Source organism: Rhinoraja longicauda, chromosome 41, assembly GCF_053455715.1.
Source record: "Rhinoraja longicauda isolate Sanriku21f chromosome 41, sRhiLon1.1, whole genome shotgun sequence".
In the NCBI taxonomy this organism is placed as follows: Eukaryota; Metazoa; Chordata; class Chondrichthyes; order Rajiformes; family Arhynchobatidae; genus Rhinoraja; species Rhinoraja longicauda.
The window spans coordinates 13,695,000-13,711,273 of NC_135993.1; the positions used below are offsets into that span (position 1 = coordinate 13,695,000).

Genomic DNA, 16,274 nt, shown 5'->3' on the forward strand with positions numbered 1-16,274 from the left:
GATATGCAACCCAGAAACCAGATATGCATCTCCCGTACATTTTCAAAGAATGCCACACTCCGCACAAAAATCCATTTAGCCACTTTTTAAATTAAATTTCTTAATACTGATATTAGTAAACTGGAAGTAAATCCAGTTTATGCCTTGTTACCGTGAAGCTTGGTTTTCAAGTAACCCGGGCAAGATATTATATTTAAAAACTCAAGTAATTACAGACTTGTCAGTGATTTCAGCGGAAATTAGGACGCCGGAGAACCATTGATAAGAGTGGGAATTTCGTGATGTTTCCGAAGACGATGTAATCTCGACCTGACTCGGCATTGTCGTGGTCATTGTCGTAGGGTAAAAGAACATTTCGGCTATCTGTCAGGACTTTTAGTCGCCTAAAAAATCGCCTAACTTCGACAGGCCCTTAATGGAGGTGAATAATATTGTGCAAAGGTGTAGGAGTGGGTTGGTGCCTGACAACAGTCCATTCTTCCACAGATGCTGCCTGACCCAGTGAGTCCCTCCTGCTTTGGTCAGTGTCTTGCCCCCTCTTGCAGTGCCAGCTGCCTCCAAGCCCACACTCCTTCCCCTCCACCCTCACTTTGAGTGAAACATCCTGCCTCACTGACACCTCCAGAGCCCCTCTCCCAGCTTCAGTGAAAAGCTCGCCCCTCCCACCTCACCCCCTCCCAATGAACCTCTGCCCCCCTCCTCTAGTGCCCATCACCAGCCAACACCAAAAGATTCATTTAAACATTAAAAAGAAAAGGCAGGCATTCCTGTTTATTGGATGTTTGGCATGGAATTAAACAGCATACAGATCAGCAAGCAGTATTTATTTCAACAATTCATGTGACGGAGCAATGAGCAGATGTTTCTGGTTGATTACGTCTATACCTCGACGGAGTGGGGACAGGTGAAAGGGCATCACAATGTTGGCTTAGGCTGTCATCCCATCTGCTGCCACCCTTTGCATCTGACACCCAACGCACTCATGTGAACTCCCCCATCATTTGTATCCTCCGAGCCCCCTGAACTATACTGTCTCCACCCCACCCTGACACCTCTGACTACACCCCCCCCCAGCACTCCTCCATTCCCCTATTCCTGTCCTCTAGCCAGAATCCCCTTTGTTTCTCTCACTCTGATCTAATGCATTGCATGATGACTGCTTCCCATTTGCTCCACAAACCCAACTGGTCCCTTGTCCCCTTCATGTCTGATCCTCCTCTTCCTCAAACCATTCTGACTGCCTCACTGTCCTCCATCTCCCCAGATTAATGAACCCAACTCCCTGCTCTCCCACCGATCCTCCCGATCAACAGATCACACCCTCTTTCATCCCTGACACCTCCACCAATTCCTCCTGCCCACCTACACCCCCCCCCCCCCCCCACCCCGCCGAGATACTTCATGTGATAATATTTATTGTGCCGCATTACATTTAGCTTAACAGATCAATTTGAAGACAGAACACATTGGATTTATCCTGTGGTCATGATCATAGGCCTGTACGCTTCACGAAAGGCGTTCCTCAGCAGAACATATGGAAAGCAGGTCTCCAGCATATCCATTTCCAGGAATGGCGACTCCTCGATCAACTGCAAAACAACAATTTATTTTGCCAAACTGTTGAAATTAAGAGACAGTTCTAACACAAGTTGGCAAAAAAGGGCAACCAATATAAGCAAATTAGTAAAGCAGTCACTCGTCATCACACTCAGACATACACATAGCCCATTGCTCCATGAACAGAGAACCAATTAGTTCTCCTTTACTGACACTCTCATCCGCCTGGCGGAACTTGTCCTCGCCCTCAACAACTTCTCCTTTCACTCCTCCCACTTTCTTCGAGTTAAAGCTGTAGCCTTGGGCACTCAAAGTGATGCAGTGTGGAAACAGGTCCTTTGGCCCAACTTGCCTACACGTGCCAACATGTCCTAACTACACTCGTCCCACCTGCCTGCCTGGTCTGTATCCCTCCAACTCTTTACCTGTCTAAATGTTTCATAAATGTTGGGATAGTCCCTCTAAACGTTGGGATAGTGCCCGACGTGCATGTGCCCCTGCTATGCTTCCCACTTTGTTGGTTATGTCAAAGAGTCCTTGTTCCAAGCATACTCTGGCATTGTTCCCAAACTCTTTCTCCGCTGTACCAGTTACTGCAGCTAGGTTGCCACCTGCAGCCTTGATTTCATTAAGTTTATTACCAACTTTCACATTGCCCTGAAATTCACTGTCTGACACCTCTCCCCCCCCCCCCCTTCCATTCTAGATCTCTGTCTCTATCACAGGAGACAGACTATCGACTGACATCTACTACAAACCTACCGATTCCCACTCTGCCTCTTGCAATGATGCCATCCCCAGCTCTCAAGTTCTCTGTCTCCACCGCATCTGCTCTCAAGATGAGGCTTTCCTTTGTAGGACATCAGAGGTCATCTTTCTTTTGTATATGTGGATTTCCCCTTTCTGTTGTAGATGGGTTCTCACCTGTGACTCCTCTGTATCCCGTAGGACTGCTCTCGCTCCTCATACCCCCAGATGGAACAAGGAGAGAGTTCCCCTGACCTCATTTTACACCTCACCAGCTTCCAGATCCAAAACATTATACTCCAGGCAATTGTCACAATCTTAGAATAAAGGGGAGGCCATTTAAAACTGAGGTGAGAAGGAACTTTTTCACCCAGCGTTGTGAATTTGTGGAATTCTCTGCCACAGAGTGCAGTGGAGGCCAAATCACTGGATGGATTTAAGAGAGTTAGATAGAGCTCCAGGGTCTAGTGGAATCAAGGGATATGGGGAGAAGGCAGGCACGGGTTATTGATTGTGGACGATCAGCCATGATCAAAATGAATGGCGGTGCTGGCTCAAAGGGCCGAATGGCCTCCTCCTACACCTATTTTCTATGTTTCTAAGATCTCCCCTCACACTCCTGCCCTCCATGGAATAGAGACCCAGTCTACTCAACCTCTCCCAAAAACTCACACCCTATCGTCTTGGCAACATCCTCGTTAATCTTCTCTGAACCCTTTCAAGTTTGACAATATCTTTCCTATAACATAGTGCCCAGAACTGAACACAATATTCTAAATACGGTCTCACCAATGTCTTGTACAACTGCAACATGACCTTCCAACTTCTTCCAATTCAATACTCTGACTGATGGCCAAAGTGCCAATAGTCTTTTTGACCACCTTATCTACCTGCGACTCGACCTTCAAAGAACCATGCAACTGTACTCCTAGAACCTTCTGCTCGACAAACTACCCAGAGGCCGAGCATTTACTGTGTCGGTCCTGCCCTTCAAGTCATGTCAATTTTATTTGTATAGCACATTTAAAAACAACCCACATTGACCAAAGTGCTGTACATCAGTTCAGGTACTAAGAAACGAACATACAATGGCACACAAACATAACAGCACATACATAAACATTTCACAGTGCCCCCTCAGAGGGCCTCAAACGCTAGGGAGTAGAAATAGGTTTTGAGCCTGGACTTAAAGGAGTCGATGGAGGGGGCAATTCTGATTTTGGGAGAGATGCTGTTCCATAGTCTAGGAGCTGCAACCGCAAAAGCGCGGTCACCCCTGAGCTTAAACCTAGACAATAGACAATAGGTGCAGGAGTAGGCCATTCAGCCTTTCGAGCCAGCACCGCCATTCAATGCGATCATGGCTGATCACTCTCAATCAGTACCCCGTTCCTGCCTTCTCCCCATACCCCCTCACTCCGCTATCCTTAAGAGCTCTATCCAGCTCTCTTGAAAGCATCCAACAAACTGGCCTCCACTGCCTTCTGAGGCAGAGAATTCCACACCTTCACCACTCTCTGACTGAAAAAGTTCTTCCTCATCTCCACTCTCTGACTGAAAAAGTTCTTCCTCATAGACCGCGGGATAGTCAGTAGCCCCAAGTCGGCCGACCTGAGGGACCTGGAGATAGAGTGGTGGGTTAGAAGATTTTTGATATGGGGGGGGGGCAAGTCCGTTTAAGGCTTTGTATGTGAATAGGAGGAGCTTGAAGTTAATTCTGTACTGTACTGGGAGCCAGTGGAGAGAGGCAAGAATCGGGGTGATGTGGTCTCTTTTACGGGTACCCGTCAGGAGTCTCGCTGCGGCGTTTTGGACCAATTGCAGGTGGGACAGGGATGATTGGCTGATCCCAGTGTATAGGGAGTTGCAGTGGTCTAGGCGGGAGGAAATAAATGCATGAATGATTTTTTCAATGTCGTCAAATTGGAGGAATGGTTTGATGTTAGCTATGGTACGAAGCTGGAAGCAGCTGGCTTTTACCACAGCGTTGACTTGCTTATCAAACTTTAATGCAGAGTCCAATATCACGCCCTTGTTCGACATCCCAAAATGCAACACCTCACACTATTTTGTTGCAAATTCCATCAACCATTCCTCCGTCCACCTGGGCAATTGATCCAGATCCTGCTGCAATCTTTCACAACCATCTTCACAATCTGCAAAACCACTAACATTGTATCATCAGCAAACTTGCTAATCTTGACCTATATGTTCTCATCCAAATCATTGATGTAGATGACAAACAGTAACAGTCTGAACACCGAACCCTGAGGCACACCATTAGTCACAGGACTCCAGTCCGAGAAGCAACCTTCCACCATCACAATCTGCTCCCTTCCATGGAGCCAATTTGCTATCCATTCCGCTATGCTTGGATCCCATGCGATCCAACATTCCAGAGCAGCCTACCATGCGGAACCTTGTTGAATGCCTTACTGAAGTCCATGTACACAACATGTACAGCTCTGCCCTCATCAACCTTTTTGGTATCGTCTCCAAAAAAGTCGATCAGATTTGTGAGACAAGACCTCCCACATACGAAACCATGCTGACTATCCCTAATCACCCCGTGCCTGTCCAAATGCGTGTATAACTTAACTCTCAGAATACTCTCCAGTAACTTACCAACTATAGATGTTAAGCTCACTGGCCTATAGTTCCCAGCATTTTCCGTACAGGCCTTCTTGAAAAAAGGCACAACATTTGCCACCCTCCAGTCTTCCGGCACCTCTCCTGTATTTAAGGACAACGCGTAAATTTCAACCAGGGCTCCCCCAATTTCCCGCAATGTCCTCGGATATATCTGATCAGGCCCTGGAGATTTATCTACCTTCAAACACGACAGTACTTCTTTGACGGTAACCCTGACTACTCTCAAGACACTTCCAGTGACTGCTCCAGTATCATCTGTCCTACTGTTTTTCACCTCCGTAAATACAGAGGAAAAATACTAATTTAGGACCTTGCCCATCTGTGTATAGTGTAGAATTTAGTTTTATACCATTATAGGCTTCCAGTTCTGGAGAAAAAGTGCAATGCCCACAACAGGGTGGGTTGGAAGATCGTGACCACATAATAATAATAATAATAATAATAATGATAATTTTATTTGTCATATGTGGGTTGGCACAGGGTCAACGATACAATGAAATCATATCATATATATACAGCCGGAAACAGGCCTTTTCGGCCCTCCAAGTCCGTGCCGCCCAGCGATCCCCGTACATTAACACTATCCTACACCCACTAGGGACAATTTTTACATTTACCCAGCCAATTAACCTACATACCTGTACGTCTTTGGAGAATGTATTTGACAAGACAACATGTATTTAGCACAGGGTCACCTCAGCAGTAATATTCCAATGATAAATAAGATTAAAATGACATTAGTAAGGTAAAGAGACAATATTAAAATAATCAACATATATGATGTGAAATGTGTTTATGAGTTCCGAAGCCTGATGGCCTGATGGTAGAAACTGTTCTTATGTCTGGTGGTATGCGCAGCCATACTCCTGTATCGTCTGCATGATGATAACAAGGAGAACAGCCTTCGTGCTGGATGGCTGTGGTCCTTGATGATGCTGCGTGCCTTCTGCAGGCACCGCCGGTAGAAAATGTACTGAATGGCCGGGAGTCAGTTGCCAGTGATGTGCTGTGCCGTCTTCACCACTCTCTGTAGTGATTTGTGGCGGTGGGCAGAACAGTTCCCGTACCAGACTGTAATGCAGCCCGTCAGCAGCCCGTCACATGGTGCATCTGCAGAAGTTTGTGAGGATGCTGGCGTTCATGCCAAATTTCCTCAGTCTTCTCAGGAAAAAGAGCCGCTGGTGGGCCTTCTTTGTTATTGTGTCCGTGTGCAGTGTACAAGAAAGTTCCTCAGTGATGTGCACACCGAGGAATTTAAAGCTGCTGACCCTTTCAACCTCAGCATCACTGATGTGGATGGGGAGGTGTCCACTCCCCCGCTGTCTCCTGTAGTCCACGATCCGACCCAGGGTTTCTGATTTGGATAAGTGCAGATGGTGGCTTTTGGAACCACATCATCGATGCACTTACTTATGTAGCCTAAGACAGAGTCTGTGTATTCGTTAATATTGCCTTCTGCTGCGTCTTCAAACATCTGCCACTCAGTTGTGTCAAAGCAGTCCTGTAAGGCCTCATCAACTTCATTGTTCCATTTATATATGACCCTGGAAACCATTTTTTCCTGTTTTCGTTTCTGCCTGTATGCAGGCAGCAGTAGAATGGAACAGCGATCTGCCTTACCAAAAGCAGGGCGAGGGAGGGTCTAATAACAGTCTCTGAATGGGTGTAACAATGGTCCAGGGTCTGCTCTCCCCTAGTGGGAAAATTGATGTGTTGGAAGTATTTTGAGAGAACCTTCTTCATATTGGCTCTGTTGAAGTCTCCCAGAACAATGGACGCAGCCTCAGGATGGGAGTTCTCCAGCTCATTTACAATCCCATACAGTTTGTTCAGGGCTAGAGATATATCAGCCTGTGGGGGGATGTAAGCAGCAGTAAGGAGGACTGAACAGAACTCTCTGGGGAAGTAGAAAGGTCTAGCTTTAATGGTCAACAGCTCCAGAACCGGGGAGCAGTGTATAGTTAAAACGCAGACATCCATGGCCCACGAAGAGTTAACCATAAATCACACTCCCCCTCCTCTCGACTTGCCTGAGTCCTTTGTTCTGTTTTGTCGGTGGACGGAAAAGCTCTCCGGAGTGACGGCACAGTCGGGTACGCTGGTCTCCAGCCACGTCTCCGTGAACGCCAGAACACAGCAGCTCCTAATGTCCCGATGGTGTTCGATCCGTGCGCGCAACTCGTCTCATTTATATCCAGGGATTGCACATTAGCTAACAGAATGCTGGGCAGAGGGGGTTTGTTACTTCTTCGCCGGCTTCTGCACAGAGCGCCAGCACGCTTCCCTCTCTTTGCTTTCCTCCTCTGCCGTGCAGGTAGACAAAACACCCAGGGGAGACCGTCGTCTGTTATCAATAGCTGGCTTAAAGTCCTGACGTTCCTATCTCCAAAAGCGTCTGTCGATCATACTGAACATGTACAGTATGTGCAAAAAGAGCAAGTAGTAAAAAGGAAGGGTCATTATGGAAGGATCATTCAGTAGTCTGATAACAGAGGGGAAGAAACTGTTTGGGGAAAATACTAGGTGAGGGGGTGGTTTCAGTGGGAAAGGATGAGGACCTCTCAGGAATCTTTTGCAAATCTGTCAACATATCTGTTCCTCTATCTTCTGTTTTCTGTTGGAGGCTATAGTACAATCTGTACAATATAGTACAGTTGTTTAGGGCCCTGGTAATCAGTTGTATAGGGCCCTGGTAAGACCGCATCTGGAGTATTGTGTACAGTTTTGGTCTCCCAATTTGAGGAAGGACATCCTTGTAATTGAGGCAGTGCAGCGTAGGTTCACGAGATTGATCACTGGGATGGTGGGACTGACATATGAGGAAAGATTGAAAAGACTAGGCTTGTATTCACTGGAGTTTAGAAGGATGAGAGGGGATCTTATAGAAATATAAAATTAGAAAAGGACAGGACAAACTAGATGCAGGATAAATGTTCCCAATGTTGGGCGAGTCCAGAACCAGGGGCCACAGTCTTAGAATAAAGGGAAGGCCATTTAAAACTGAGGTGAGAATAAACTTTTTCACCCAGAGAGTTGTGAATTTGTGGAATTCTCTGCCACAGAGGGCAGTGGAGGCCAAATCACTGGATGGATTTAAGAGAGAGTTAGATAGAGCTCATGGGGCTAGTGGAATCAAGGGATATGGGGAGGCAGGCATGGGTTATTGATTTGGGATGATCAGCCATGATCACAATGAATGGCGGTGCTGGCTCAAAGGGCGAATGGCATCCTCCTGCACCTATTTTCTATGTTTCTATATTTCTAATCTGATCAGAGTGCTTGCACCTATCTGATTTCTAAACTATCCTGACACCGCCTCACTGGATGAACCCTCAAGTCCTATCAGTGCGCCGCTGTGAAAGTCTCCCAGCAACTCCTCCACTGCTGTTGCTTCCCTCTTATTCATGTCTGAAACAACAAAACCCCAGAATATTGATCTGCTGCTTGTGTCCCTCCTGCAACCATGTTTCCACAATGGCCACAACACGGGAGTCACAAGCATTGATCTGGGCTCCAGGTTCATCTGCTATCTCTACAATATTCTGTGCATTGAAATAAAGCACTTCAGCCCATCAGCTTCACCATATTCTTCCACCTCCCCCTGCCGAACCTTACCGTCATAGAGTCAAAGAGTGATACAGTGTGGAAACAGGCCCTTTGGCCCAACTTGTCCATACAGGCCAACAACGTCCCAGCTATCCTAGTCCCACTTGCCTGCGCTTGGTCCATATCCCTCCAAAGCTGTCCTATCCATCCACATGTCTGTTTCTTAAACAATGGGATAGTCCCAGCCTCAACTGCCTCCTCTGGCAGCTTGTTCCATACACCCCCCACCTTCCTTTGTGATTTACTGATAGTAACCTCCACCTTTCTTTTCATCACTCCTTCCAATTTCTGACCTTGTGCTCGGGCTCCCACTCTCCTCCCACACGAGTGTGAACTCTCCCAAGTAGCACCAGTGAACTTCCCTGCAAGGATACTGGTCTCCCTACAGTTGAGATGCAACCCATCCCTCTTGTACAGGTCCAAGACGAGATCACAATGGTCCAAAAATCCAAATCCCTGCCCTCTGCACCAACTCCTGAGCCACACATTTTTCTTATAGGCCTTTCCTATCCTCACCCACACGTGACAGTTACCAGAACACCAGCAGACCAGTGTCTTTGTCAAGGATCGACAGTGGCTGCATAGAGGCAGGGTTGAAGAGGCATGAGATTGCAGCAATGGTTCACAACCTTCTCCACAAAGTGGTGATGTGATGAAGGTGCAGCTTACCATATGCAGAATGAGATAAACCGACTCCCGATTCTTCACAAGAGCTTTATCCGTTTCTTGGCCAATCTGCAGAAGACTGATTGAGGCACACTGAACAACAAATAAAAACAAAACACAAATGACAGTCTGTGACCATCCACAACAAGATGAAAATGACATCCCAGCCGTCAGTCTGCTCAGACTAAACTAACAGCACCTCACCTCCAAACTGATAGCAAACTTCAGGATCCTACACTATACATTCAGGTCCTCCCTCACTCACTCTTCTGAATACAGGCAGGTCAGTCTTCAACACTTTCCTCACAAGAAATACCCTATGACCCTCTTTCAGTCCTTCCCCTGACCATGTCTCATGCTCCCCTGTGACCCTCTCCCCTCTGACCCTCTGTCATTCTGCCCTCTGGCCCTCTTCCTGCTCCCCTCTGACCTTCTCTCACTCTGCCCTCTGACCCTCTCTCTCCCCTCTGACGCTCTCTGACCCTCTCTCACTCTCCTCTGACCCTCTCTCACTCTGCCCTCTGACCATCTCTCTGCCCTCTGACCCTCGCTCTGCCCTCTGACCCTCTCTCACTCTCTCCTCTGACCCTCTCTGACTCTCACTCTCCCCTCTGACCCTATCTCACTGCACTCTGATCCTCTCCCCTCTGATCTTCCTGGATATTCTGCTCTGACACTTCCCCGTCAATCCTCTCTACTCCTCCTGATCCTTCCCTGACACTTGTCTCTGGATGCTCCCTGCTCCCTAACTATGGGTGCTTGCCTCTGGATGTTGTGACCCTAACATCCTCCCTCAGGCTGCTCTCCAGTGTCCTTTGTCATTATTTCCATGACCTTTCCCTCTGGCTGCTCCTTTGGCCTTCATTGTTACATATCATACAGTCCTACAGTGTGTAATCAAGCCCTTTGGCCCAACTCGTCCATGCCGACCAAGATGTCCATCTAGGCCATTCCCATTTCCCTGCTTTCGGGCTGAACCTTTCCTATCTATGTCACTCGTCTTCTGACTCTGACAGTTACTAGGCTCCTTCCACTTTCGGCAAAGTGAATGCCACGATATTTGCTTTGGGCTGGAAAGAAATGAACAATGGGCTGGGAAGGATCCAGTCATTGTGAAATCTGTTCTGCTTCGTTACTTCAATGGGCAGCAAATTAATTGTTTTCTCTGGAATGTCAGAGACTGAGGTTCTTATGGACCTGGTAAAAGCATATAAAATTCTGAAAGGCATAGATAGGGTAGACAGTCAGAACCCTTTTCCCAGGGTGGAAATGTCAAAGACTAGAGGATGTAGCTTTAAGGTGCTAGGGACAAAGTTCAAAGTTCTCTTCATTAGAACAGAAAAGAAACAAAGGAAGCTTGGAACTGTGCATAAGGATGGGGTGGGGATGTCTCTGTAGGGGCGAAGCCTGTGTGCCTGTGGGGACAGGCTGTGGACAGGATTATCAGCGGAGTGAGGGAACGGAAGCTGATAGAGGATGAGAACGCAAACAAAAGAGTGAGGAGCAGGAAGATGCCATAGAGTCATAGTGTCATAGAGTGATACAGTGTGAAAACTTGCCCACATCGGCCAACATGTTCTTTGGGCACACATACATGGTGTGCATATCGTCAAATCAATAACTAATATTACTTACAAACCCAGCTCTCACAACAGCTAATAATTAGCCCTGCTTCTGTTGAACATAAGCATATCGGGAATGACTCACTTGGCCCTGACTGATCACATAGAACGTCAAACAGTACAGCCCTTTGGTCCACACTGTCTGTGCCGAACATGATGCCAACTCAAACTAATCCCCTCAGCCAGCACATGATCCTCAGTCCACTGGTGCAACAGTGGAGGGGGATAAAGGTTTGAAGTGAGAGAGACTCAGGGGATCAATTGTGACCATCAGATCCACTGTCACTGAAGCAGCAGGATTCATTGTGAAGGGTCTGTATCCCTCACTGCAGAGGAACAGGCCCTTCAGCCCTTCATATTGGTGTTGAACATGATGCCAAGTAAAACTGATCTCTTCTGCCTGATTCATATCCCTCCATTCCCTTCATAACCTGACAAAACGCCTCTTAAATGCCATCATCATTCCCGCCTCCAGCATCACCCCTGGCAGCGTGTTCCAAACATCTACCTCCACTGTGTAAAATCTTGCCCCTTTAAACTTTGTCCCTCTCACTTCAAAGCAATTCCATCCAGTCTTTGACATTTCCAGCCTCTCTGTACCTCTGCCAAGTCTTCTTAGAAACAGGTTTACTACATTTCTATTGGAGCGGCACAGTGGCACAGCTGGTAGAGCTGCTGCCTCACAATGCCAGAAACCTGGGTTCAATCCTGACCACGGGTTCAGTCTGTGTGACGTTAGTACCTTCTCTCTGTGACCACATGGTTTTCTCTGTTTGCTCCGGTTTCCTCAATCATCCCAAAGATGTGCAGCTTTACAATGTTAATCAGCCTCTATAAATTGCCTCTCGTGTGAAGGAGTGGATGCTAAAGTGGAATATCATAGGACTAGTGTGAACGAGTGATCAAAGGTCGGCATGGACTCGGTAGGCCGAAGGGTCTGTTTCCATGCTGCATCTTTCAAGCAATTCCAGGTCTCCCCTCAACCTCCGGCACTCTAGAGGGATCAGTGATGGCCTGGACAATGCACCGTGTAATGCAAAGCAAGTAGAGGCTGCTGCAACTGGCCAAGTGTTGACTCACCACCAGGAACTCCCTCAGGTGGGCCTGGACATCGTGCTGGTGAATGTTGTAGAGAGCTGCCGCAATCTCATTGATGGCTTTGGGCAAACAATGGATGTTGTTCCGGTGACCTGAGTGTAAAAGATGGACAAAGTCAACATCCAGGGAGACACCAGCCATTGATAAACACTGTGGGAGCAGCAGAACAGAGGCTCAGCCACTGGACTTGTGCACAAAGGCAGCACTCTGAGCTGAGAGCAACAGTGCACTGGCTGGGGGGTGCCAGCGGACGGCTGCATGGAGAGTACTGCCTTACCATTCCTCCTTTCAGTCCCCTCACATTTTCATTTAGTTTATTATTGTCATGTGTACTAAGGTACAGTGAAAAGCTTTGTTTTTGTGCTATCCAGTCTAAGTAAAGACCATACACAATTAGAATCAAACTGTCCACAGGATAACGGGTACAACATTCAGTGCAAGATAAAGTCAGATTAAAGATGGTTCAAAGGTCTCGAATAGGCTAGATGGGAGGTGAGGGCCACACTCCTGCTGATGAGAGGACGGTTCAGTTGCCTGATAACAGCCGGACTCACTCACCCCTCTCCCATACAATCTTCAAATCACCCTGAACATCTCTCTCTTCTGCAGTCAGTCTCTTTCTCTCCTGCGATCAATCCTTCCTCTCCCTCTCCTGCAATCTCTCCTTCACTCTCCTGCAATCAGTCAACTCCCTCAACATCACCACCCTGCAACATCCCACTTTTGCCACTTACCCTGGTGCTCCTGATTGTAGATGGACATGGGATCCATGGCGAGAGAAGGCAGGGAGACACCGATATAAATCAGGAGGAGGCAGGTCAGTCTGTATTCTTCTTCAGACAAGTTCTCTGAAGATAAAGCAGTGATATATCAGCAAACCCTTACTGGGTAACGTTTAATATTTTGAATGTGGATGATGCACGAAAAAGCCTACAAAATCTTTAAATGGGGTTCAGCACTTCTGAAGGCATTTGCTGCATCATCCAGAGCTAAACAAGTGGGCGCAGTAAGCTGCTGCCTCACAATGCCAGACACCCGGGTTTGATTCAGATCTCGGGTGTTGTCTGTGTGGAGTTCCCACATTCTCTGTGACTGTGTGGGTTTCTTCCGGGTACTTCAGTTTCCTCCCGCATCCCAAAGACATGCAGGTTTGTAGGATTATTGGCGTCTGTAAAATAGCCCCTAGTGTGTAGGGAGTGGATGAGAAAGTGGGATAACATAGAACTGGTGTGAATGGGTGATTGATCGTCATTGTGGACTCAGAAGGCTGAAAGGCCTGTTTCCATGCCATATCTCTAAACTAAAGTTTGCAAATGACGCTGAATTGGGTGGTATTCTAGAGAGCGATGATGGCTGTGAAAGATTATAACAGGATCCTGATTGGTTGGGCAAGTGGGCTGAGGAATGGTTAATGGAGTTTAATGCAGAAAAGTGCAAGGTATTGCATTACGACAGACCAGTGCAGGTCCTACACAATGAATGGCAGGGTTCTGGGGAGTGTTGTAGAGTAGAGGAATCTAGGAGTGAATGTATATAGTTCCTTGAAGGTGGCATCACAGTCCGATAGGATGGTCAAGAAATCTTTGGCACATTGGCCTTCATAGGTCAGGGTATGGAATAAAGAAGTTGGGATGTATGTTACAGTTGTACAAGATGTTCGTGAGGCCACATTTGGAGTATTGTGTTCAGTTTTGGTCACCCTGCTGTAGGAAATATTTTGTTACACTGGCAAGAGTGCTGAGAAGATTTACAAGCATGTTGCCAGGACTTGAGGACCTGATGTACAGGGAGAGGTTGGGCAGGCTAGGATATTATTTCTTGGAGCACAGGAGGCTGAGGGGTGATCTTGTTGATGTGTATAAGACCATGAGGGAAATATATGGAGTAGATGCATAGGGTCTTTAACCCAGAGCAGGGCAATCAAGAACCAGAGGACATAGGTTTAAGGTGAGAGGGGAAAGAAATCTGAGGAGCAACATTTCCCACAGAGGGCGGCGGGTATATGGAATGTGCTGCCGGAGGAGGTACTTGAGGCAGGTACAATAACAACATTTAAGACATTTGGACAGGTACATGGACATGAAAGGTTCAGAGAGATATGGGCCAAACATGGGGTGGTGGGACTAGTATGGTTGGGGCAGCTTGGTCAGCATGGGCCACATCAGGTGAAGGGCCTGTTTTGTGCTGTATGACACTAAACTAAAATGTTTTCTATGCCAGATGGCATTTAATCTGGATTTGTGAGGTGTTGCACTTTGAGAGGTCAATCACAAGGGGAATATATACGGTAAATGACAGGAGACTTAGGGGCATTGATATTCCTGAAAGTAAACATGCAGGTACAGCAGGCAGTGAAGAAAGTTAATGGCATGTTGGCCTTCATAACGAGAGGATTTGAGTACAGGAATAAAGAGGTCCTTCTACAGTTGTACAGGGCCCTGGTGAGATCACATCTGGAGTTTTGTGTGCAATTTTGGTCTCCTAATTTGAGGAAGAACATCCTTGCTATTGAGGCAGTGCAGCATAGGTTCACGAGGTTAATCCCTGGGATTGCGGGACTGTCATATAATAATAATAATAATAAACATTTATTTTATATAGCGATTTTCCAAGTGCTCAAATACGCTTTACAAAAACAGTCATGACATAAAAACAAACAGACGAACTATCCTGACGGAGAAGCGGCGAACAAATAGCGCCAGCGTCCTCTCACGTCAGGGTCCGGCAGTAGACAATAAAAACACAAGACACACAATTACAATTTTAACACAATGATGAAAGATTGGTAAGACTGGGCTTGTATTCACTGGAATTTAGAAGGATGAGAAAGGATCTTATAGAAATTGTAAAACTATAATAGTACTGTACAAGCTGGATGCAGGAAAAATGTTCTCATTGTGGGGGAGTCCAGAACCAGGGGCCACAGTCTAAGCATAAAGGGGAGGACATTTAAAACTGAGATGAGAAAAAAACTTTTTCACCCGGAGAGATGTGAATTTGTGGAATTATCTGCCACAGAAGGCAGTGGAGCCCAATTCTGGTAAATAGAGGGTTAGACAGAGCTCAAAGGGCTAGTGGAATCAAGGGATATTAAGGGGCAGAGTGTCAGAATCTTTTCCCCTGGGTGGAAATGTCAAAGACTGAAGGGCATAGCTTTGAGGTGAGAGGGGCAAAGTTTAAAGGAGATGTTAGAGAGAGAGTGGTGAGTGCCTGGATTGGTCGTGAAGGGAGATAGAATAGTGGCACTCACGAGGTTTTTAGATGGAAATATAGGGAATAGAGGGATATGGATCATGTGCAGGCAGAGGAGATTAGTTTAACTTGGTATCATGTCTGACACCAGCATGGTGGGCCGAAGGGCCTGTTCCTCTGCAGTGCTGTTTAATGAGGGATACAGACCCTAGTTCACGTTGAATCCTGCTGCTTCAGTGTCAGTGGATCTCATGGTCACAATTGATCCTCTGAGTCTCTCATATTCCAAACGTTTGTCCTGCTCCACTGCGAAACTCACTGCTGTAGAAAGGCTGAACATATCCCTGATGATCTCGCTCATCGCCCCTCTGCTGTCACCAGTGTCCCGGTCTATCTCCCCTTCTCCCAGGTGCAGAGTGCACTATTTAGTTTTTTTTAAAGTTTAGCTTAGTTTCAAGATACAGCAAAGAAACATGGCCTTCGGCCCACCGCCTCCACGCCGACCAGCCATCCCTGTGCACGACCACTATCCTACACACGAGGCAATCTTTACCAAAGCCAATTAACCTACAAACCTGTACGTCTTTCGAGTGTGGGAGGAAACCAGAGCACCTGGATAAAACCCTGGCGGCCACAGGGAAAATGTACAAACTCCGTACAGACAGCACCCGTAGTCATGATCGAACCTGGCTCTCTTGCGTTGTAACGCAGCTGCTCGACCGCTGAGCCACATATCGGGGTGACGTGCAGTGTCCACAGATCTCAATGGCGATCCTGTTACTGCCACTCCCCTCCCCTCTGTGGTCCCCAGCGCCCCAGTGAACCTACCCTTCTTCTGGGTGGAGAGGGCAGTGACAAGTGCTGGGTCCACAGTGCAGCGAGCCCCTGCCGCAGATGTCAGTTCATAGATGGCCAGCATATCCTGCAGAATATGAGAAGGGAAGGTTTACGTCAGTTCTCCGTCACCATGTTACAAATGGATGCTGCTAGGAGCTGGAGAGCCAATAGCACAACGAAGGAGTGTGAAAACCTAACTCATTTCTCCTGATCAGTTCTTTAGAAGCTTGATGGTTTTAGCATCATACAAGCAACTCAGTGGCTGAATAGCTTACCATGGAGGTTTGTCCAATGTAG

At 47.1% G+C, this 16,274-nt stretch overlaps 1 protein-coding gene across 2 annotated transcripts in view; it reads right to left on the bottom strand.

Moving 5' to 3' along the window:
- Nucleotides 1-1,393: 1,393 nt before the first annotated feature.
- LOC144611856 (nck-associated protein 1-like) overlaps nucleotides 1,394-16,274 on the bottom strand; it is a 136,816-nt gene continuing 121,935 nt past the window's right edge. The window contains exons 27-31 of one of the 2 annotated variants that reach the window (XM_078431161.1): nucleotides 15,969-16,062; nucleotides 12,683-12,796; nucleotides 11,931-12,040; nucleotides 9,232-9,321; nucleotides 1,394-1,589 (exon numbers count right to left, since the gene is read on the bottom strand). In XM_078431161.1, coding sequence (XP_078287287.1) covers nucleotides 1,473-1,589; nucleotides 9,232-9,321; nucleotides 11,931-12,040; nucleotides 12,683-12,796; nucleotides 15,969-16,062 — 525 coding nt within the window. In that variant the 3' untranslated portion in view covers nucleotides 1,394-1,472. The remainder of the gene's footprint in view (nucleotides 1,590-9,231; nucleotides 9,322-11,930; nucleotides 12,041-12,682; nucleotides 12,797-15,968; nucleotides 16,063-16,274) is intronic. The other variant, XM_078431163.1, reaches the window with a different exon arrangement.